This window comes from Oncorhynchus mykiss, chromosome 25, assembly GCF_013265735.2.
Source record: "Oncorhynchus mykiss isolate Arlee chromosome 25, USDA_OmykA_1.1, whole genome shotgun sequence".
Taxonomy (NCBI): Eukaryota; Metazoa; Chordata; class Actinopteri; order Salmoniformes; family Salmonidae; genus Oncorhynchus; species Oncorhynchus mykiss.
Genome location: NC_048589.1, coordinates 7,557,619 through 7,582,500, shown reverse-complemented (window position 1 = coordinate 7,582,500; position 24,882 = coordinate 7,557,619). Strand labels below are relative to the sequence as shown.

The following is a 24,882-nucleotide window of genomic DNA, read 5'->3' as shown; positions in this document are numbered from 1 at the left end:
TTTGTGGCTGTGTTAACTAGTGACCACCCTCTCCCGCCTTGATTTAGAGCCACACCTGATTTGTTTGATTTACTCAGAATTTGAATTGATTAGCATGCCACTCAGTAAATCCACAACCCCTAACTTCCAAATAGTCCCAAACTGTTACTAGGCTCTATGCACCTGCAATTCAATCCCGGGGACGAGGTTAAGATCCCTCCCAATCTCATAAAACATTTTAGAAAAAAGATCAGTGCCTTTCCCTCGCAAGGTGAAGTATTGAAAAGGTATTGAAAACAGGGGTGCCACTTTTTTTGGGGGAAAAAATGCATTACTTTATTTTCATTTAATTATTTCACTATTCGAATATGATTTAGAAAAAATGTTGAGCATATAAATATAGCTCACTATTTGCAATATTTACTTTATACTGAGTACCACTTCAAGGACATTTGTATCATATTAATAGAGCCAAATACAGTATCCCTGTACATTTCCTTGTCAAGACTCAATGACCAGATATGCAACAGGCTTAAGAACTATTGTAAGCAGATGGTATAAGAACAGTAGCTTCTGTTGAGTATTTTTTCCATTCTTCAAAAGACTAAACATCCTGAGTATGTATTATTTGCCAAATGCTGGCAACAACCTGCTGTTCACCTTTAATCTGAAATTAAACAAATGGTGTTTTGTTTGAGTCAGATTAGTGAAGTGACAGAAATCTAAAAACACTGAGCATAATTATTTCCTCATGTTTGATACTAAATTGTGGGGGCTCCACAAGGTCTGCTAATACTTTTCAAAGACAGTTTGTACAGAAGTTAAACTCACCATGGGTTGTGTCTGCCGGGGTGTGAGCTCCTGAGAACTGACAGGCTCGTGGGGGATACTCCTCTGCATAACTTCCTCAGTTGGTGACAGAGAGCTCTTGCTCCGGCGCACCGGCTCTGCAATGTCCCTGGTGGTCACCACACTGTTCTTAATCCTGCGCATGTACAGCTCTGCTGGCGATGGCTTGGCTGCCCGTGATGTAGAGGCCCCTGTGGCATTAACCTTCTCCTCCTTGTCCAGGACAGTGGTGGCTCGGTACGCCCTCCACGTGGTGGCCGACTCTAACTCATCTTCAGAACCCACCCCTTCCAGCCTGGCTCCCTGGCCAGGCTCGTCCACAGATGCCGCCCCCCTGTTCCTCCAGGTGCTCCGCACAGTCAGGTTTCTCATCTCTGGGAGACCGTCGTCCTGGGAGGTGTGGTGGCTGTGGTGTCTCCTCCAGCTGGTGACGGTGGTAGTGCTGCTACTGCTGCTCTCGAAACCTGACTCTGTGTCGTTGTTGAAGTCTGAGATGGTCTCCGGTGACTGGAGGCTGAAGCTGCTTCGGGGGCGTAGGTGCGTCTCCGCACGGGCCATCCCTAGCACCCCTGGTTGATCTGTTTCGTCCGGGCCATCTATGGATGGCCGGAGGGTGATCTCACTCTTGGGAATGGAGATCTCATAGGGGATAGAGATGTTCCCCCTGTGCTCACTGGGCCCGATGACAATGTTGCTAGTGGACGTGTGGCGTTCCTTGACTGGTGGCTCGCTGGATACACTGCTGCTGCGGCTGCTGGTCCTGGAAGAGCTGGGATCGTTGGGGTAGATAGTGATGCTGCTGGTCATCTTGTTGGTGGTCAGGACAGGTTTCGTGGAGATTTTGGGCTTGCCATTGGAGGTCAAGAACTCTGCCCCGACTCCGGATATCATAACTTCCTTCCTATCAATCTCCACAATGGCCGGCTTGATGACTGCCTTTGACCTCAGGGCCTCCCGTGGGCTGCAGACCCTGCGGACCTCCATCCCTGCTGGGGTGTGAGTGGGCTCCAGATATCCTCCTTCAGCCATCAACAGCCTGTTCTGCTCCTCGTCAATCGAGCTCCTGGTGGAGGAACCCTCTGACTGGGAGTCTTGTAGGCGAGAGTATCTAGAGTACTTCGGAGGGTTGGAGGTTCTGCTACTCAGTGCTGCCACCTCAGACACAGGCTCTGGTTCTGAGGGCCTGGACCCAGTGGATTCAGTCTCAGAGGCTGAAGAGTGACCCTCAGAGCCATGATCACTGACCAGCGGGGACACATGGGACTTGTAAGCAGTGTACGACCCATTGGCCTGTGAGAGGTCTGACACTGGAGGAGCCTCTTGAACCAGGTCGACAGACACCAGGTCAGACGCAGAAGCATCCTTTTCAGGAGGGGAGACTGTGTTGGTCTTGCTTGAGCTTTCAGGCACCACAACAGAATTGTTTGACTCACTGTCACAACCAACATTCTTTCTAGAAAACTTATCCACTTGGCTCTTTTTGCTTTCACTCTCACTTGGCTTCTGAGATGTCTTCCATGGCTTCTGGTCATTAGCTGCTGGAGGGTAGCGATTAAGAACCGAGACCTTCTTGCTGTCACTCAAAGACGTGCTAACAGGAGTATGGGCTCCTCCCCTTGTTGTTTTGTCCTCCACCCTTCTACCTATTTCTTTCACTACATTGTCAGAGGCAGTTGAGGATCCAGTCTTTGGTGTCCTCCTGCTCTTGTGTGAAGGACTGAGTGCCCTCCTGACAGACTTCGGAGAAATTTCCTCAGAGTTGCTCAGCTCTTTGCTCCTCAGCTTGGTCTCCCTCTTGTGCTGCGGGGACAGCTCTCTGCTCTTGTACTTGGGGGCGGCTGGCTCTGCAGCTGCAGCACTCCTGTACTTAGGCTTGTCCTTCCTGAACCCACCCCGGACATTGATCTCTTCATTTTCTGCCTTGCCATTCTCAAGGACCTTTGCTGGACTGCTAAGCCCTCCATTGCCGTGACTGCACAGCTGCATTCTAAGCTGCTCCACCTGATCATTGAGGGCTCGGCTGCGGGACCTCTCCTGTTGGAACTTCTCCTGTAGCTCTCCGCTCTTTGACTCTGTGCTCTTGAGATCCTCCTCCACTAGTTCCAGTTGCTTCAGCCGGTTCTTCAGCCTCTCAACTTCCTGGGTGAGTTCCTTGACTTTGTTGTCTTCCTGGCCATCAAGGCTGTTCTTCTCGTTTTCTGACTTATTCCTTAGCCCAACGTCATCGCCCAGTTTCAGGTAGTCCACGCTCTTCTTGCGCCCAAGCTTGCTAGTCAGGCCAGATGAGAGGTCATCTTCAATGCGGAGGTCCCTCAAGTCTGTGCGGCTGGGATCTGCTCGGCCGATCCTGTTCTTCTGACAATCCAGCTTTTCGGTCAGTTTTAGTATAAGCTTCTCATCCTCCCTTTGCTTCTCCAGGAGCCTCTTCCTCTCACTCACAAAAGTCTGAGTGAGGCCCTTGAGCTGCTCCAGCTCCCCTGCCAGAAACTTCTCAGCCCGGTCCAGCCTTACCTCTGATGCATCCACTTCCATCATACGGGCCTTGAGGGCCTCAAGCTCAGAGGAGAGCTTCCGGGTCAGGTTCTTCTCTTCATTGAGATTGAGGCAGAGCTGGCTGCAGTCTGACTTGCTCTTGCCGAAGGCCTCTTCCAACTTCTCCAACTCAGCCATCCTCCTCTGCAGGCGCTCAATCTCAGACTTTAGGTCCTTGGTCAAGCTCTCCTCCTCCTCCAGTTTCTCCCTCACTGTGCGGCAGAGATCCTCTGCCTTGCACACCTCCTCGTCTTTGCCTTCAATCCTCAGCAGCCGCTTGCGCAGGGCCTCTACATCGCCCAGCATGGAGGAGTTGCTGCCCTCTGCCTGGATGATCTTGTCCTGCAGATCCAGCAGCTCATCTTCAGACTTCTGGAGCTTGTTGGTGGCCTCCTCAAGCTCATCCAGCCGTCGTCCCAGGCTTTGCAGCTTGTGCCGCAGGTGGCGATTCGTTATGTCTTTGTTTTCAGACATCACAGATATTATTGCTGTTGTCTTCTATATGGAAAGGGGAAATTATTTTACTACTTTTTGGGAGGTCCACATTTGTGTGGCAGTCCTTCTCTGGTTAAAATTATGAGTCACAAGTCCGTAATGTTGAGTTATGTTCAGTCCCTTTCTCCTCTCCACACAATGTCTTCTCCCTTTTTCTTTGGTTGGTTCTTATTCCTTCAACTCCCCTCAGCTTGATGGTCAACATGGGTGTCTATCACCTGAAAGAAAAAAATAACAGAGTTGCAACAAAATTAGAAATTATTACTGACTGACCTCAGTGATTCTGAGGATCAGCAAACATTTCAGTAACTGTTGAGAACACATAAGGACCGAGAAGATGGTGAAAGAGTGTAGTCCACAGAGAGCGAGAAATTGTTTGACTGTACTTGATTGCACCGTGTAGCAGACCTGCACACTCAGCATATGATTTCACAGTTCCGCCTGATTACTGCAACACAAACCATGAGAAGAGCTGGGCCGGCCCAAACACACCCAGTAATGCAAAGGGCTGGGGCAAATGGGTGGGAAAAAAAAGAGGACCAGCGTAATTCAGCACGTAGACACATACACAAGTGCTCATACATAGTAAATGCACACGGTAACCTAGACAGATGATTAAGATCACTACAACCAAAATGAAATGCTATGACAGCAATTCTACGAAGACACCTTTTACCTTGCCTCGTCGTATGGCCACTGGAGACTGGAGGGTAGCATTCAAAAGAACGCTACTCCCTCCTGCAGCCTCTGCCAACGTCCCAGCATTGATTTCTCTGCCGTTCTGCTGACAGCAGTATATCCAAATGACAAGCTTCCACTCACATGGCTGTCACCATGGCAACAAGCATAGGGCATTGCTACACACCACTCATGATCAGGACCTTGGAGAGATACACTGAGTGTACAAAACATTAGGAACATGCTCTTCCATGACATATTGACCAGGTAAAAACTGTGATCCCTTATTGATGACACCTGTTAAATCCACTTCAATAAGTGTAGATGAAGGGGAGGAGACATGTTAAATAAGGATATGTAAGCCCTGAGACATGAGTTGTGTATGTGTGCCATTCAGAGGGTGAATGGGCAAGACAAAATATTGAAGTGCCTTTGAACAGGGTATGGTGGTAACACTCTGGTTTGAGTGTGTTAAGAATTGCAGCTGCTGGGGTTTTCACACTCAACAGTTTTGTCGTATTATCAATAATATTCCATCACCCAACGAGACAACAGTGGGAAGCATTGGAGTCAACACCAGCATAATTGGAATGCTTTCGTCACCTTGTGGAGTCCATGCCCTGACGAATTGAACTGTTCTGGGGGCAAAAGGGGGCGCAACTCAATATTAGGAAGGTGTTCCTAATGTTTTGTGCACTCAGTGTATACAGTGCCTTCAGAAAGTATTCACACCTAGGGTTGTGCCGGTCATGAAATTTGGTCAGCCACTGATAATAATAACTTCCGGTCTCACAGTAATTTACGATGAATTAACATAAACACATTTAGCATCTCCTGGCTATCACACAGCCTGATGCAGAACTTTGGAACATTTTCATGTTAAAAAGTCGAATAAATCCATGCAATATAGCCTACAACAGTGTTGGTCAACTAGGTTTCGCTTTTGTCCCAACAATTTTATCAGCTAATAGTCGACGGGCCAGATCATAATTATTATATAATATTACCACAATTAATTGGCCTACTACACTACAAATTGAACAACATTTAACACATATGATTAGTACATAATACATTCAGTGACAATAACATAATACATTCGATCTGATTAAGCTCATAAAATCACCATGTCTCTATTCAATGATTACTTTTGTCTATTTCTAAGTGAGTTGATTGGTGGGGAAAAACAGGTCTACGTAGCCTACACTACTTTTTCTAACGTCAACATTCTTTCAAAAACAATTAGCTGGATAGCAAGAGAAAATGTTGCTCTCAAAAAGTATTAAAAAAAAGGCGGAAAATGAAAATGGAAGTTTCCGGGAAGAACGTACAGAGAGATGTGCGTTCATCTTACCATTTTTTCCCAATCGTATTTGCAATGATTATGTTGCTGTTAGCAAATTATTACATCTCAGACGTCATTCTGAGTCGAAGCATGGAATTTCAAAGTGGCCTTCCCGTCCCAGACAGAGGCCCAACACAGAAACATTGAAGCCTTAACTGCAAGCTACACACACACACACACACACACACCTTTTTTGGCTGACATATTCTGTCACTTAAACAGGTTAAATATGTAGTTACAAGGAAGAGGGAAAACTTGTGGACATGGTGGAGAAGCTTGAGTTACTCGATTTGGAAACGACAGGCGGAGGGTCCAGGCCGCAGCATTGTCACGGAGGTGGAAGATTTTCATCGAGCAGCTGACAACTTCTCCACCAGATTTGAAGACGACATCATGCCAAAAGATAGTGTTTGTATGTGATCCTCTGTCCACCCAGGTGGAGAATTTTCCTCCCTTGCTAAGAAAACGATACCCTCGCTGAAAGAGGCCGCAATTCAAACTGAAACGATTTAATTCCAGACATCGAGCCAAATCAGGGAATACACTCAGGAATGCTTGTGTGTGTTTTGGGTGGCATGCTCAGAGGAATACAGCACAGTAAAGAAATGTGCATTTTATGTGCTAACAATGTTTGGATCGACTTACATCTCTGCGAGTCCTCATTTTCCTCTATGAACACAATATAGACTCACAACAGGAACCGGCTTTCACAAGTCAATCGAGGTCAAAATCACATCATCTTACCCGACATCCACAAGATCGTGACCGAGGGAAAACACAACTTTTCCCATTGAGTGAGTAAGTAACTTATCGGCCTATATGACTGTATTTAGTCAATACTAACATTATTGTGAGTGCTTATCTAGGAATATTTACATCTCAATCTGACAGTATTTTCTGTTTATTATGTATGCTACAGTTTTGGCCAGTTACAAATTGTAAGTAGGCCTATTTTTTTTTTTAAAAAGCCCACTTCTATTAGGCTATATCTTTTTGTGAAAGATTCTGTTAAGCCTCATAGTCTCAGCCTACCTCAGCCAGTTAAGTTATTTTATATAGGCATAAGCCCTCTTGTTGTTTGTAAAGTCAAATAACAATGAAGATTGTTGAAATGAATTACTTGACTGGTGTAGTTTTTCTCCATATGTTGCTGGGCAACACTGATATAACAAGTCAGCTATATTTTCAGCACCAGGCGCTGTTCACCTATTGATTGCGCTGCGGTTCCAGCTTTACGTTTCAGCAGAGCCACAAAATGTTCCGCTGCCTGCTTTATTAGTTGACTCCTGCTTTCTCTCTCCTCATGAAGCAAGTTCAAATGTAACCTTTGCATTGTTTAGGTACTTCCTTCTTGGGACAATGCATTTGGGGCCGGAAAGAAATATTCATAATTAATTTGGGGGGCTGTCAGGGGCCAAATAATATTTCTGGCCTACACCATCACAATAAATCCATTCGTTATTTAAACAGGCCCAAGGAAACATGATATGAAGACAATGTAACCTATTTCAGAAGAACAGAAGAGCATACTCAGTTGTCCTGATGTTAGGCCCGGATCTGGCAATGCCATATTGCTGTGGGCTTCACTAGTTCATTTAGAAGGTAAGACTGGCTTAGAATTCCGTGGCATTATTTTATAGCATGAAGAATATAATTGAACATAGCTCAATAAAATATAAAGGATATTTTCTTCAAAACTATTTGAGGAAGTGCGCACATGCGGCTATTCTGTGTTGAGCGGTTAACAAAGAAACAAGTACTCCTATATGCTTCATTTAGTTACAGTGCATTCGGAAATTATTCAGACCCCTTGACTTTTTCCACAATTTGCTACGTTACAGCCTTATTCTAAAATTGATTAAATCGTTTTTTTCGTCATCAATCTACACACAATACCCCATAATGACAAAGCAAAAACAGGTTTAGAATTTTTTGCAAATTTATAAAAAATAAAAAAAACACAGATTACATTTACATAAGCATTCAGACGCATTACTCAGTAATTTGTTGAAGCACCTTTGGCAGCGATTACAGTCTCGGGTCTTCTTGGGTATGACGCTACAAGCTTGGCATGCCTGTATTTGGGGAGTTTCTCCCATCCTTCTCTGCAGATCCTCTCAAGCTCTGTCAGGTTGGATGGGGAGCGTCACTGCACAGCTATTTTCAGGTGTCCCCAGAGATGATCAAGTCCAGGCTCTGGCTGGGCCACTCAAGGACATTGAGACTTATCTGGAAGCCACTACTGCGTTGTCTTGGCTGTATACTTCGGTTTGTTGTCCTGTTGGAAGATTAACATTTGTCCTAGTCTGAGGTCCCGAGTGTTCTGGAGCAGGTTTTCATCTAGGATCTCTGTACTTTGCTCTGTTCATCTTTCCCTCGATACTGACTAGACTCCCAGTCCCTGCCGCTGAAAAACATCCTCACAGCATGATGCTGTCACCACCATGCTTCACCATAGGGATGGTGCGAGGTTTCCTCCAGACGTGACAGTTGGTATTCAGGCCAAAGAGTTCAATCTTGGTTTCTTCAGACCAGAGAATGTTTCTCATGGTCAGAGGCCTTTGGGTGCCTTTTGGCAAACTCCAAGCAGGCTGTCATGGGCCTTTTACTGAAGAGTGGCTTCCGTCTGGCCACTCTACCATAAAGGCCTGATTGGTGGAGTGCTTCAGAGATGGTTGTCCCTCTGGAGCTCTGTCAGAGTGACCATTGGGTTCTTGGTCACCTCGCTGACCAAGGCCCTTCCCCCCCGATTGCTCAGTTTCGCCTGGCGACCAGCTCTAGGAAGAGTCTTGGTGGCTCCAAACTTCTTCCATTTAAGAATGAGGCCATTGTGTTGGTGGGGACCTTCAATGACCTTCAGATTTTCTTTAGGTACTTTTCTCCAGATCGGTGCCTTGACAAAATCCTGTCTCGGAGCTCTACGGACAACTCCTGCGACCTCATGGCTTGGTTTTTGCTCTGATATGCACTATCAACTGTGGGACCTTATATAGACAAGTGTTTGCCTTTCCAAATCATGTTCAATTAATTGAATTTACCACAAATGGACTCCAATCAGTTGTACAAACATCTCAAGGATCATCAATGGAAACAGGATGCACCTGAGCGCAATTGAGTCTCATAGCAGGTATCCGTTTATTTAATTAAGTGGATTTTTTTTTTTAAACTGGTGATTGTGGGATATTGTGTGTAGATTGATGAGGGGAAAAAATTATTCAATAAATTTTAGATTAAGGCTGTAATGTAAAAAAAATGTGGAAAAAGTGAAGGGGTCGTAATACATTCCAGAAGCACTGTATGCAACTTTAGTTGTGATGCAAGGTTTGAGCTATACGTTTTGATTTTTAAAACATTCTAAGGCTGCATGATGTGACTAATGAGGATTTGAAAAAAGTTATGATTAGGCATGAGCTCTGCTTAGTTTTTGTTGCTCAAGCTGTACACAATTCATCAGTCTCTCATTCACAATTTGACATGCACTTAATAATGCCTCGAATTTCCTGGCTGCATTCCCTTTGGGTGCCGTAAAGCACCCTAAAAAAAATCCATGCCTTTTTACAGCAGTGCTCGTTGTGCCCTTGGTCTGAATATAATAATTAGAATTCCCTTCTCCCAGTTGCATGTCAAAGCACCTCTCACTCACACGGCTCTCAATCACGTGATCGGGTCTTTCTCACAGGCTACAAGTGAAGACAGACACATCAGGAATGCAACTGGGCACGTCCTTATCCAATTCCGAGGCATGTATTGAAGCTTTTGGAAGAACTGTCCACATTTACTTTGTCAGACAAGAACATGAGTAGGGCTAACGAACAGCAAAAGCATTAGCCTATGTCCATCTACTATTCCCCCATAGAACAAACATTGACCTATTATATTCTGAACAATAAATAAATACTCCAAAATAGTCTGGGACAGTTGTGGGATGCGATAGACCCCAAATTAATACAACCACTTGCATAAAAAAACAGTTTTAAGCAATGAGTCTGACGCAACAGATCAGAACGTTTAGCTAAAAATGTTGATTAACTATTAAAGCTATTTCTTCACATTATTAGCACAGCAATGCACACACGGCAGTAGGCTATAAGCGTGAATGTTCAATTCGCAGGAAAACACCATTCTCAAAAGTGACCATAATTACGCATGTAATGCATTTATTGTAAAGTTGCATTTTTATGGTGAGAATTATCTTCCTCAAACTGGAAACTCACACACTGTGCATGTATGCCAGTTAGGCTCTACACCAGTTGTAAAGCGGATTAAATGTGCTGAGTACCAGGTAGTTAGCGAGTTTGGTAGGCTACTAATGACCATCAGCAGCATCAGAGCTTGGAGAAGCCCAATAACCGTGACAAAACGCTCAAGCGGAATTTGACTGTTGTCATGACTAGTGACTGCCGGTGTGGCGGTAATATGGTCACCTTAACAGCCCTATTCACACCCCTTGACCGTTTCCACATTTTGTTGTGTTAAGACATCATTTTCAATTGAGATTTGTGTCACTGGCCTAAAGCTGAAATGTCTGAAGTCAATAAGTATTCAACCAATTTGTTATGGCCAGCTTAAATATGTTCCAGAGTAAAAATGTGCATATTAAGACACATAAGTTGCATGGACTCTGTGTGCAATATTAGTGTTTAACAGGGCCCAAAATGTAATTTTTGCCCCACCATTCAATCTGTTTTTATCACCAGCCAAAATATTTGTACGCCATAATAACATTTTTTTTAAAAACTGATGACCATGCTTTGTAATGTTTCTAAAACAAGAAATGTATTCGTAAGAAGCAAATGTGGTAGGTTGCTCAATTTAATTTCAGACCCGAGTCTTAACCAAAATATCAGACAGAATTTTCAGCCGCCCCTTTAAGGGTGGGAGGCTACCATGGTAACGGAGCCACTTGAGCCATGTCACTGTCTGTGAGATTTGGGATGTGACTAGTAGTAGACCGCGTTTATTCGTTATCAGTTGAAGCAGCAGATTCAAAATAACATTGAAAAACAACAGAGCTTATGTCTGAGTGTTGGAGTGTGCCCGTGGCTATCCGTAAATTAAGAAAATGGTGCCGTCTGATTTGCTTAATAATTATTTATAATTTAGCAATTACATTTACTTTTGATACTTAAATACATTTAAAACTAAATTATTTTACTCAAGTATTATTTTACTGGGTGACTCACTTTTACTTCAGTCATTTTCTATTAAAAAGGTATCTTTGCTTTTACTCAACTATGACAATTGGATACTTTTTCCACCACTGCTTTTGACTCACAAATCCGAATGTAATGCTTGCACTGTAGAGCCCTACAAATAGATCACCCGCCAATGTGGCTGGTGAAGTTGACATATTTACCCGCCAATAGCTAAATCTACCCGCATTTTGCAGGTGTTCAATTTATCCCCTGGCGTTGAACATAATTTTTGAATGACTACCTATCTCTGTACCCCACACATACAATTATCTAAGTTCCCCCAGTTGAGCAGTGAATTTCAAACACAGATTCAACCACAAAGACCAGGGAGGTTTTCCAATGCCTCGCAAAGATGGGCACTTGTTGGTAGGTGGGTAAAAATAAAAAGATATTGAATATCCCTTTGAAGCATGGTGGCAAATGTTGCAAAGCAATACACTTTTTGTCCTGAATTTAAAGTGATATGTTTGGGGCAAATCCAATATATTACATAAATTGGCAAATGTTGCAGGTGTTGAAAGCTCATAGAGACTTACCCAGTAAGACTCGCCCCAGTAATCACTGCCAAAGGTGATTCTAACATGTACTGACTAAATACTTATGTAATCAGAGCCAGTTTTATTTTTCATATACAGTACCAGTCAAAAGTTTGGACACCTACTCTTTCCAGGGATTTTCTTTGTTTTCTATTATTTTCTACATTATAGAATAATAATGATGACATCAAAACTATGAAATAACACATATGTAATCATGTAGTAAGCAAAAAATGTAAGATTCTTCAAAGTAGCCACCCTTTGCCTTGATGACAGCTTTGCACACTCTTGGCATTCTGTCAACCAGCTTCATGAGGTAGTCACCTGGAATGCATTTCAATTAACAGGTGTGCCTTCTTAAAAGTTCATTTGTGGAATTTCTTTCCTTCCTCATGCGTTTGAGCCATTTAGTGGTGTTGTGACAAGCCATAGTTGGTAAAAGACCAAGTCCAAGAAGATTTCAAATAAGCAAAGAGAAACAGTCCATCATTACTTTAAAAGACAAAGGTCAGTCAATCTGGAAACGTTCAAGAATTTGCAAAGTTTCTTCAAGTGCAGTTGCAAAAACCATCAAGGGCTACGGAGAAACTGGCTATCATGAGGACCGCCAAAGGAAAGGAAGACCCAGAGTTAACTCTAATGAACTTGTCCTCTGCAGCAGATGTATCAACCCCAGAAAACAGGCAATAAACTTCACCTCAGATTGCAGCCCAAATACATGCTTCAGAGTTCAAGTAACAGACAACTCAACATCAACTATTCAGAGGAGACTGAAGACCTGATTCATGCATGGTCGATTCCAACCCTTGTGTCTTTGTGAGACGCAGAGTAGGTGAACAGATTACCTCTGCATGTGTGGATCCCACCGTGAAGCATGGATGTGGTGGTGTAATGGTGCTTTGCTGGTGACATTGTGATTTATTTAGAATTCAAGGCACTCTTAACCAGCTTGGCTACCACAGCATTCTGCAACGATAAGTCATCCCATCTGGTTTGCGCTTAGTGGTACATAATTTGTTTTGCAACATGACAATGACCCAACACACCTCCAGGCTGTGTAAGTGCTATTTGACCAAGTAGGAGAGTGATGGAGTGCTGCATTAGATGACCTTGCCTCCACAATCACCCGACCTCAACCCAATTGAGATGGTTTGGGATGAGTTGAACCGCAGAGTGAAGGAAAAGCAGACAATAAATGCTTAGCATATGTCGGAACTCCTTCAAGACTGTTGGAAAAGTATTCCAGGTGACTACCTCATGAAGCTGGTTGAGAGAATGCCAAGAGTGTGCAACACTTTTCTGGTTACAACATGATTCCATGTGTTATTTCATTGTTTTGATGTCTTTACTATTATTCTACAATGTAGAAAATAGTAAACAAAATTAAGAGTAGTGTGTCCAAACTTGACTGTTAGTGGTTTTTTTTTTTATATGTTTTTTTCTTACAAATGTTTGAATTCTTCTACTATCACAGTGTTTTTTGTAGACCGTTGATAGAAAATAATTAAATCCATTTTAATCCCAGTTAGTAACAACAAAATGTGGGAAAAGTCCAGGGGTGTGAATACTTCCTGAAGGCACTGTACAAGCTTTACAACTGCACGTCATGAATGCCTGGCGGGAAAAGGCAGTCCATATTTCGGTCAGACCAGGAATATCAGCAGGCTTTTGTATTGCATGTTAAAACTTTAAAATGGGGAGTTTAGTCTTCAACCTATTACCACAACACTGTTTTTATTAAATAATCCATGTGACACCTATACAAAGCTACTAAACAGGTATCTGGCAACCCCCTGGTGGGCTGCCTCTCTGATGATGAGAACATGGGACATTAACACAGAGTCAGCCTGTCAGCATGTTTCCTATGAAATCGTTGGTGCTTTCCTCTCATGCATGATTCAGGTCCTGGTCTACAACCATCTCCACCCTCCCCCCACCCTCCTCCATACCTTTCCTTCTGGCCCCCCTCCTCCACATTCAATGATCGTCACTTCTAAAAGCACAGCAGTTTCTAGCAGTGAGATAGCCAGAAGACGGAAAGGGGCCGAACTTGGGAGTACAGAAAAATGACTACTAAAGGGATTGATTTTCTGAATCACCAACGTCAATGACCAACAAACTAGTCAATGTATAATAATCCTAAATCTTGTGTCTGTGTGTATGAGTAACACACTTAAGCCTACTTGAATCCTTCCAACTGTCTTTTGAATGTTGGTCTATTGTATTCCAATGGGTAAAACTGTTAAACTGTTATTAGGGCCTGTTTCAACAGAGCCCATTTCTTTTTAAAATCTCTTTTCATTTTGTGTATTGCCCCAACCACTCTGCCCACAATTCATTAAAATGCCTTGTTCAACATGAATCAAGTGAATTTCCAGGGAGCGTAAACATGGCAGTGATTATTTCATAAAACAAAGAGATTCGCTAAGGCAGTTGAATTATTCTCCTCTTTCATGAGGTCTGGTGGTTTTGTAATCTTTTAGGGATTGTTGGGAGTCTATTATTGTCAATTGAAAATAATGCAGAATGTATTTGCCGTGGTTCCCAGAACTGCCTGTCCAGTCCTAGGCCAAAACACCTTTCGATTATTTTTTATTTTTTTTACTGTTTCGTGTAACATCATTCAGATGTTGCCTGTTTAGTCTGGTATTCACGTATGCCATTCCCTCTTGAGTGTGTCTCATAAAGTCAAGTCTCTTGGGTCAGAACAGCTGAAAGTGCTCTGATCTCGGGCCAGGCCTGGTCCAAATGGCCCCAGTGGGCTGGACTCCCGTCTTGGCAGTCGCCCCCATATTGCTGTGCCAGGTCGGTCCCAGCCTCCCCACTCTCAGACACGCACGCCAACCGCGCCAGCTAAACGCTTTTAAGAACCAGCAGTGCGTGCAAAGCGACTCTGGCAAGGCAGCATCTGCCAAGGCAATCAACATACCTGCGCTTATCGGAGCTATGGCCTCATTAGCTGCATTCATGCCAGCCTAACGGAGGGGCAAAGGAATGAGAGTCTGGCACACAATGTGAAGCGACAAGACTGCACACTTGGGTGCCCACGAGGAACGAGAGGAGCTACACCCTTTCATTTTTTGGCTTCTCTAGACGCCCAACCTGCCACACCGTGCCGAATGCCAAACATTTTGAATGATTAGGCGATGTGGTCACTAGATTTGTCTTCATTATTATCGAACAACGGCAAAGGTGTGGAGTTGATTGGGCAAGAACAGGTTTGGAAGCAGTCGGGGGTGGGACGAAGGGGGTGCTGCTGAGGCAATTACACCGGCGACCAAATAGAACACGCTGTTTCATTCCTGAGAGAACATTGCTTTGTTCGTCAATTATGAAAAACCTGAAGGGGGAAGCTACAAATGCCCCTGTTTTCCTGAGCACATTCCTCACAACTAGGTCTGTTCATAACCAGCCATAACACTACAGTTAGAAAAACAAGAGACTGAGGGATGGACAGAAAGAGAACACTTACCACTGCCCTCGGAGCTATTGATCGACAGACGTTGGTTTAACCGAGATCCCACCATCTGAAGTCATTCTTACTTCTTAAAAACATGTCCACACCTCGTGTTGCCTCTGTACTGTACTCAACAACAAGGGAAATATTTCAAATAGAACACCTGAACTTTCAGGCTCCCCCCTTTTTTTTACTCTAATGTAATTGAGGTAAGGGGAAAGGGGGCACTGAGCAACTGCAAAAAGGAAGAGAAAAAGGGCATTCTGGGTCAAATAAAATACAAGCCTTGAATTGCCCTGGTTGAAAGGGGTCCAGGTCAGAGGGTTATATGAGGTGGGACTCAGTAAGGATCCGTACCTACAGAGTGGCAGAGGACAAGATTCACTGCAAACTTGACAAGGAAGAGGCAGCAGAGAGGTGAAGACACGCCGGAGAGGACAAAAGCGAGGGAACAGGACAAAGGAGATAAAACAAGTGGAAAATAGAAAACACACACACACATGACCCCCCAAAAAATGGAGGAGCAAAACAGCGTCATAAAGACAAGGAAAAGGACAGAGAGAAAGTGAGGAGTAGAAAGAGAGAAAAGAGTGAGATAGGGGTCAGATCGTGTACTGGTGCCAACAACACCAAAGCGTTTTGGAAGTGAAAGCGCTCCCAGTCACTGGAGAAGCGAAGTGAGCCGCTGTTCTGTGCTGCACCAAGGTTACAATCATGCACCATATCATTAGGGCCTTAGCCACTCTCTTCCTGCCTGCAGCTCCCAGTACATTCTGTTCTCTCCATGAAAGAGGGAGGGAGAGAAAAAAAAAAAAAATAGAGAACTTTCCCTTGCACTTGACTTTACTTTGGAAGTCTAGCCTTGGGTTCATGTTCCTCAAACATTTGTTAATAACCGACGGCTCGGTGCCCGTAGCCAATGACAATGGCCTCAACCTCATCTTCACATGGTCGGTCTGTCTGTGTGTGTCTGTTTGTGGTGTGATAGTAGCTAAGACACCGAGGCCTGGAAGTATGGGACTCTTGGCTGTCCTCAGCTACGCTGCTGGATACTGGCAGGCCAGTGAAAGCAACAAGATGGTTGAAACCTGATGCTTGTGCTGCATTTTTTTTGTTTTTCCAAGAAAGAGAAAACCATCCCATAATGTTCGGTTTGTCGTTTCTTGTGCTGTCATGTCTCTTTTTTCTTGCAGCTTAATTTTTATGTTTATTTTTATTTTTTAATGAAAGTAAGTTTGATGTTTCAATAGAATCGTGGTTCAGGACTAACTGTTCATGAATTACAACTGAAATGGGACAAAAAAAATACATTTGATCTTTTCTCCTCGTGAAATGACTGTATACAGTATGAGTAATGAAATGTCCTCCTTCATAGACAAATAAGAGTTGTTTACGCTCAAGTACATCTGTTTTGACCACAGTGACATGGCGACTAAAGATGATGCCGCTTCTCCGCGAGGACATCAATAACAACTCTTCCGTGTTGTCTGTGCCCTTTCACAAAACAACATACAAACAAAGTAACTACTTTCACATTTTCATAACAGGTCCGTCCGTGCTACAAACCAATGCTGAATAAAATAGACAATGGCAAACACACATATTAAACTAATGCCTTCAAGGCTTATTCAATAGTAAATCATTATTCCCCCCCAATCTCTTTCCAAATCTCCCATTCAGTGTGTGCGGCATTCTTGAAACGCAACCATTCAATGTAGTCTGCTTTTGGATTTGGAGTCGTTCGAAGTTGCCTGAATACATTGGGGTTTTCTAAGAAGAACAAGCTGGCCTCTTTACTTCAGGTTTTGCTATTCAGGGAGTGTTTTGTTTTGAGTCACAAAGCCGAAACGGCTGTCCTTCCAAAGAAAAGAGGGAAAGGGAGATTATTGGATAAATATTTGCATGGTACCAGAAGGAGAGAAAGAGGCCAGTCTAATCAGAGTAGTTATGCCCAGCACGTGCACTATAATCTGCCTGGGTGTGGGTGACTGTCTCCATGGACCCAGGTGGCCTGTTTTCAACCATCTAGCTCCCTGTGTGCGCGCGCGCGTCCGAATGTCTGCATTGGTCTCAAAAGTGTTTGTGCACATGCACTGATGTGTGTGTGAGTCTGCATGTTTGACTCAGTGTGTTTGTCTGTGAAGAAGAATTTGTCAAATCAAAAGAGAGGTGAGAGCGAGTGACAGAGACACATACTGAGACAGGACAACAACGTTCTGCAGTGGTCTTGTGTTGTTTGACTTAGCTCCTTCAAAGTTCTATTCACTAGACACAAAAACAGTCTGGATTAACGCCTTACAAGGTTATAATGATCAAACTGTTTGCCATCATTCTCTTTCCTTCTCCTCTTCAATACCACCCCAGCAACCCAGACTTTTTCTGGGTCCCCAATCAACCTGGGTATGCAGCCTCCCTACTGTGGGTGGTAAGGCCCTGGCACAGATACAACCAGGCCCTGCTTCCACCCACCAACAGCATATCACTCACAGAGATATGGGCAGGGAGGATAGAGAGTACAGGCGTTCACATGCTTCCCATCCGAAACAGTTCGTGCACATACAATATTACGACATTTTGTGATGTTTTTGTTTGTTTCGGCTGTTCGTGCACATGTAACAGTATAACTTTTACCCGGGCGCGAACCAGGGACCATCTGCACACATCAACAACAGTCACCCACGAAGCATCGTTACCCATCGCTCCACAAAAGCCGCGGCCCTTGCAGAGCAAGGGGAACCGCTACTTCAAGGTCTCAAAGCGAGTGAGGTCACCGACTGAAATGCTATTAGCGCGCAGCAATGCTAACTAGCTAGCCATTTCACATCCGTTACACAAAAAAAAATTCCTGAGGCAAGGCAAAGTTCGGTAGTCGAAGTCTACGCCCCTTCGTCTGTTTTTGGTCAACCGTAAGGATTCTTCAAATTAAATGTTTGAATGACAGAGACAAATTGTTTTCATGCTAATTTTTTCAATTGAGAAATACTGCATCAAACATCTTAGATACAATGTGCCTTCGGAAAGTATTCAGACCACTTGACTTTTTCCACATTTTGTTATGTTACAGCCTTAATCTAAAATGGATGAAATAAATCCTCCTCTGCAAAAATGTCAAAATGTATTAAAGATTTGAGTCATCAGATTAATTCAGACTATTTTGAGGAAGTATATACTTGCTACGGCGCCTCACGGGGGACAAACAGTACTATTGGCGCTTTTTTTCTCGTATTTCCAAGCAAAGGTGTTTTAAGGGAGTATGCGAGGCACAGATGTTCACGTCACCTAACCGTGTTCTGCTAGGAGCAAAACTAAACTAGCATGCAGAAGCCTTAAAAGCATGAGGTAAGAGAGAAAGTATTGAAAGAAGGCAAAAGAGTAAGATTTTGTCCAAAAACATTTTCCTAACAAACTATTGACGATAACGAGACACCCTGAAAGAAAACAAACTATTACAAATTATAATTTTAGTTGACAAAAAAAGCAACCAGACGAGAATTCCATGTAAGACTAATGGACAGTCAATTTCATATGAAGTGCCTTTTCATAAATGCTGTCCAATCATAAGCATGCAGAATATTTAATGCAATCCTGTCATTGGCCGATAACATCTTTCAGTTGTGTGGGCTGCTCACACACACACAAACTTCAATCACTCGTGCCTCTTTTGAACCGATGTACAGCAAATACACTTGTATTTGATAATCTTTGCCTTCATATTTCTAATGCTATTTGCTGAATATTAGGAGTACAGTAATACTTAAGGATTTGTTGGAATGCTCAGATCCCCCTTTCAAGGAAATCAATGGTTATTTACCCCCTTCCAATGCTTATGATGGGGAGAAAAATCAGCTGTAAATTCTTTAACCGCTAGCCAAGGCTATATAGTCTACATGGTTAATTAGGACTTACATTGGTTAAAATCTGCCACAATATCAACGATGCCAGCTAAGGTATACACGGGGATAGTCGGTCTAGTTGGACAAGGCTATCTTTGTACACGATGGAAGTTAAAAGGTAAATATTAATTATTTAATCCGCCCCAAAAAATGCAATGAATATGTGACTAAATTAGGGATGTGACAAAGTGAAATTTTTCTTAACATTCAAACTAAATTCATGAAATTCCACAATGCAGAATATGGAGGTCCTATTGTGTATGACCGCTAGGGGGCAATGAAGTTCTATCTACTCCAGTCATAGGCTGAATCGCAAACTGAACACTTGGCTGCTTAGCCCTTTATTGTGTGGCCACTTGCTGTTGATTGACTTAGCTTGTTGTAGAGTGCTTGCTGCTAGCATAGCTTCACTGACAAACACAGATATGGAATTTTAGCTAGCTAGCTAGCTAGCTAGCTAGGGATGTTGGGCACGGCACTGATAAACAGTGTAGCTTGTCACTAGTTTGACAACTTGCTGATGAAGTTGTAGACATGTTCCCAGCAGTCAGTCTGTACTTCAGCATGTTTCCAAAGCACCAACCACTACATTGTAACGTTGGGTCAGCTAAAAGCACAGTGAAGCAGCAGACTCACAAAGCAGGCGGTTGCATTTCTCTGCCATTTTTCCAATGATGATGTGCGGAGCGATTTATATCGGTGGCAAATCATTTGAAAGATGCATATTCTCCTACTAACCTTGCAGCATTGTTGCGTTAATTATTTGTTACTTTTTTATTTTTCCCTTGATGGTGACCTGTTAGTGGTAGTTTTGTTTTTTTGGTTAGGGATTTAACGTCCTCATTTTGTTTAAGACAAACCCTCGACTGACAACTAAACCTATCATCTAATAACTAAAACTAATGAAGGAGGAAATTAATCTAAATGTGAAAACTAAAATATATTTTAAGACTAAATCTAAAATAGCTGCCAAAATTAACACTGAAAGAGAGAGGGATATAAACAGAGTGCAATTTACAACATAAGCCCTGTCAGCTTTCAAGTGAGAGATGGTTCTGGCTCTACAAAATGTACGACCGGATCAAGGACATGACTTTAAACAGTACCAATATGACTCAGAGCCCCTAGGAGCCTGGCTGGCAGCCGAACAGCAGCAATATTAGCGCATGTCTCCATCAAAAGAAAGCACCAAAACATTTGCCCTTTGATAGATAGCCCTCTTGCAATAGCAGACCATAGAGGAAGATATATGGAAATCTGGGGAAGCTCAGGACACAGACAACTTGATCAAGCGGAGAGTGGGTGGACGTGAGTACCACATGAATAGCACTGACACGACTGGCCGCTCCTCCTTTTGGCACACCAGTTGCAGCAGCTTGTGTGCATCTGAGGGCGACTGCGGTTCTTAAGAGCCTTCGTGGTCGCAGTCTCCAATGGGATGTGTTTACTGCTACCTCACGGGGACAGTGATGCAACAATGGCTGCCGTTTCCCCTCACGGCCTCTCAGCTCCCAATCAAAATATTTGTCCCTCCATACTTTAACCACGTCTGGAATGTCAGCCTAAACGCTCGAAAAACTAACTGTTCGAGGGAACTGGGCAGCAAAACAAACAGCGACTGGTGTGAGTGGAGCGTCGGCCCTTAAGTGTCATAAACATTGTAAACAGTTAAATAGTGAGTGGGTTAGGACATAGGTACTTATGAAATAGTGGGTTTCATTTGGGATGCAGCAAGGGTATGTGATGGTACCCACTTAAATCTAAATACAAGAGGAGACTTATTTACAGTGCTCAGAGATGACATGGCGCCAGGGTCTCTTGAGCCATTTCCCAACTCTACAACTCCGTGATACAGTCTGGGGTCGAAAGGCCAGTGAACGACACTGACACGGAGACTCCACATGCCTCTTAGGCCCTTGTCCCCAGGTCACATTGGAGTCACAGACAGACATGTTGACTAGGCATCAAGACTGTGTGTGTGTGTGTGTGTGTCTTATAGCTTGAGGAACGGCAAGGAGTCGTATACCAGTTAATATTTTAGCTAATTGGTTTCTCGAGCTAACGTTACCTTATCTAATGTTGAAACATTAATTTAGCAAATTTTCACAATGCTAACAATTCTTCTTCCACCACACTTGCTCCCTCACCTCAAACTTTCCAAATGCCAGTTGTTTTGCGTTACAGCTCATGAAGTATGCTTCATCACCTTCTCACCTACCTCTTCGTTGTTGGGGATGCGCTAGTGTTGTAACTGGCAAACTGCCTTTCCACTCTCTGCTGTCTTTCAGAGCGCACAATGATGCCATACCTAGCAAGCAGGTTGTCTCTTCTATCTTCAGTCGCATGCTGCATTCTGTTATGTGAACGGATCTACACGAATCACGTAGTTTACCTATTTTGGATTAAAAACTGCGAATTTCCCCAAAAGGTGACTAGTTTGCATCCCTGCAGACAGACATTGATCACAAAAAGTGTGATGATTATTAATGTTATAGTTATTAATGATTCATAGGCCCACATTCGAGATGGGCACATTTGTGTGTGTGTGTAGCTGTTGTAACAAAATGGGGATGATGAACGTGAGTAAGAAAGATAGATTTTAATTAAGGAAGTGTTGGGAATGTAGGAATGTTGAGCAGAAGGAAGTCATGTTGTGAAACTAGCAGGTAGAGGAAGTGTACCAGCCATTGTGAGTTCAGCGCTAAACACCCCCTCCCCTTCAGTAAGTAATGACGTCATCAGAAGCAAGCAGCCTTGGGCAGTTAAAGGAGAGGGGGAGAGAGAGAGAGAGAGAGGAGCTTACGCAACAGGCAGAATCGCTAAGTGGGAACAGACGGGAAGAGAGGGAGAGAGAGAGTATGGTCGTTATTGGGAGGCCTGACCCTGCATCGCTCACATAATGCTACTTGTCTGAGCACACCGTACAGGTGCTAGGAACATACTGTACATACTTACATGATCGCTCATGAACACACATGCTAACCGACATGGTCTCTATCACACACACGCACACGGGAGCGCTTAGCGCATGCACACACTCGACAGGTTCAATGAACACATATCGTACATACACAGCCTCAATAACCCTCAATACCACCAACACGTAACTAGGGATGTGCACTGTTATTCAAATATTTAAAACGGACATTAGTATACGAATACTTGTGAGCATTCATTTTTGACAGACCAAAAAATGATAGCCTAATATAGGCCTTTTTAACCAGATTTCAACACAGAAAAAGCTTTTTCTAAATTAAATCAAAATATCCATTTGACATTGTTACAGACCCAAGGATATACCATAACATTTCAAATTATTTATTTAATAAAACAAACGTTATGATGTGCACGGTGCGCCCCATAAAATACCGGTAGCCTTCATGTGTGCAGTTTGTTGTTTATGTTGGCAGAGCAAAGCGGCAAAGAGCCTCAATGTACAGCAAGTATAGTGAGAGTTCACTAATGCAATGCAAGATGGACTTAAAAGTTTGTGAAATGAAAAGAAGTAGGCTACAACAAGCTAGCTAGCTAAATGGCTGTAGCCGTGTTGCCTTTGCATCCCTCTCTCTCCCGTAGTCTGATCGCTACACACTGCCGACTACAACCTCTGCAGGCAGCTGCAGCAATAGAGCGAAAGCCTCTCACGCAGCAGTGATCAGGTTAAAACCATATTTTTTAACCGGGACGGAAAAGTTCATTTTCATTCTCCGTTTCAAAACGTTTTGCTACATTGGTGACCAAATAAACAGGGCCCTGGTTGGGTTTGCTCAAACAGACTTAATTAGTGTACACTGTTCACATCACAGTTAGGTAAGAGCCTCTCTACTGGAGCTCTAATGGAGACTAATGGCAGATTGGCTGCCTATGACGTGCTCAGGCAGGAATGCAACATGTGTCACCTTGTGTGGTGCTGATAACTGATGTTTGCTGAACATGGCAACATTATGGTGCTTGAACACGCTGTAACTAGGAGGAGCACTTAAATTAGTCGACAAGAGAGGTGGTGATTGGAGTCCGTACTCAAGGCCAGAGAGATGGATGAGAAAATGAGAGATAAAGGAGAAAGTGACACACACACACACACACACACGAGAGAGTCAGCGAGAAAAGAGAGAAATTCCCACTCTGTGCCACTGACTGGCAACCTACTGTTTACTTTGGCCGGCAGCAAATACGCGGTTTACAGAGGAAGGGACATTGGGAGCTCACTCACTGAAAGAACAATAACTTAGTTTCTACCCCCCACAGACTGTCTGACAACCAACAACCATTGACACGCATAAATACACACGCTGAATTCCAAACTGTGGTGTACATTCAAACTCGTACCAACACAACCAAGGTTGAAAATGATCCACTTCTCTTACAGAATAAAGCCATTTTAATAAAAATGTGCAATAAGAAATCCACACCAATTAAAAACAAACATAACTCAATATCTAATTAAGACTAAATGGTATTCAGTATCCAGCACATTTAAAATTGATGTGAAGACTGAAATGTTGTTGATTAAATGTCCACTACCCTTGTCAAATAAATACATTCCTAAAAAATGGTGAGCGGTTTCACTGCTTTTCTATATCCAAGGCAGCTGAATCATCTCTGCTCTCCTCTATTGACTACCATCCACGTTCAAGGACAGCGAGAACAACCTCATTATGATTCTACCTCCGCCTACCATCCCCCAATCTCTCCTCCCCCTCTCCCACTAGGCCAGAGAGGAGATGAGGGCTAATCAGTTAGGTGACCCACAATGATGGATGTGAGTCTTTACGAACCACCAAGTCTCCTGACACTTAACAGACTGCTTCCATACATCGACACACACACACTAGGACACATAAAAAAAAAATATATATATATTTTTTTAAAGAGTTGTGTTGAACTTGAGTGAGCACCAACCACCACGGAAATCTCAACCTCCTCCAAACATCAACCCCCCCCCCCACCACCACCACCAGCCCACTATTTCTGCTATCAGTCTCCACAGGCACTACCACCACCAGCCATAATAGATGTGCCTGTCAGCATCAATGGAAGGGGGGGGGCACACTTTGTTACAGGGAGGGCACACTGGCACTGAGGCTCAAATCATTATACCAGCTCAAGGTTACAGCACAACACAAGGCAGGGACAATACAATACAGCAATATAACCATCAAGGACTGTGAGAGGACATTCTAATACAGGGGCTTTCCACTTTTTCACTCCCAGGCAAACCAGCAAATGCACATGCTGGATACTGAATAACATTTAGTCTTAATTAGATATGGAGTTGTTTGTTTTTAATTGGTGTGGATTTCTTATTGAGCATCTTTTATCATCATCATCATCAGGTGAAGGATAATGGCATGGAGAAGTTATCAACATTTTAAAATGAATAGATTTGGTAGATACCGTTTTTTCATTATTTTGACCTCCCCACATTATAATTGGGAGAGGACGTGTAAACTAAGGCTATTAGCTTGAAAGGAAACTCCAAACACATTTTCGCTAAGAGCATCTGTTTAGCTGGTTAAAACAAAAAGGTTAGCCAAACATGTATGTCCAAGTGAAGAAAGCTTACCAGCAGCCAGCAGCACTTGTTGCACCGGTAGCCTATTTGCAGGTGCTTTTTCAAAGCATATGTCAGATACTCCAGTAAGTTTAATTGGCTCCAATGAGTATAACTTCCTCAGCATTAGGAGTTGAGAAATGAAGTTGATAACATTAGAAAGAAGATAGTATTCACACTCCTTGACTTTTTCAAAAAAAAAATGTTACAGCCTGACTAGAACATTGATTAAATTGAGATTTTGTGTCACTGTCCTACAGGCAATACCCCATAATGCCAAAGTGGAATTGTGTTTTCTGAAATTAAAAGCTTAAATGTTTTGAGTAAATAAGTATTCCCTTTCTCTTTGCGACTCTGCCTCTTGTCTGT

General features: G+C 43.3%; 1 protein-coding gene across 3 annotated transcripts in view; it reads right to left on the bottom strand.

Moving 5' to 3' along the window:
* Positions 1 to 24,882, bottom strand: part of LOC110505283 (leucine zipper protein 1) — an 81,873-nt gene that overhangs the window by 23,147 nt on the left and 33,844 nt on the right. For 2 of the 3 annotated variants that reach the window (XM_021584419.2, XM_021584418.2), the window contains exon 3: positions 811 to 4,073. In XM_021584419.2, the coding sequence (XP_021440094.2) occupies positions 811 to 3,834 (3,024 nt within the window). In that variant the 5' untranslated portion in view covers positions 3,835 to 4,073. Of the gene's footprint in view, positions 647 to 810; positions 4,074 to 24,882 lie in introns of all 3 variants that reach the window. The other variant, XM_036963056.1, reaches the window with a different exon arrangement.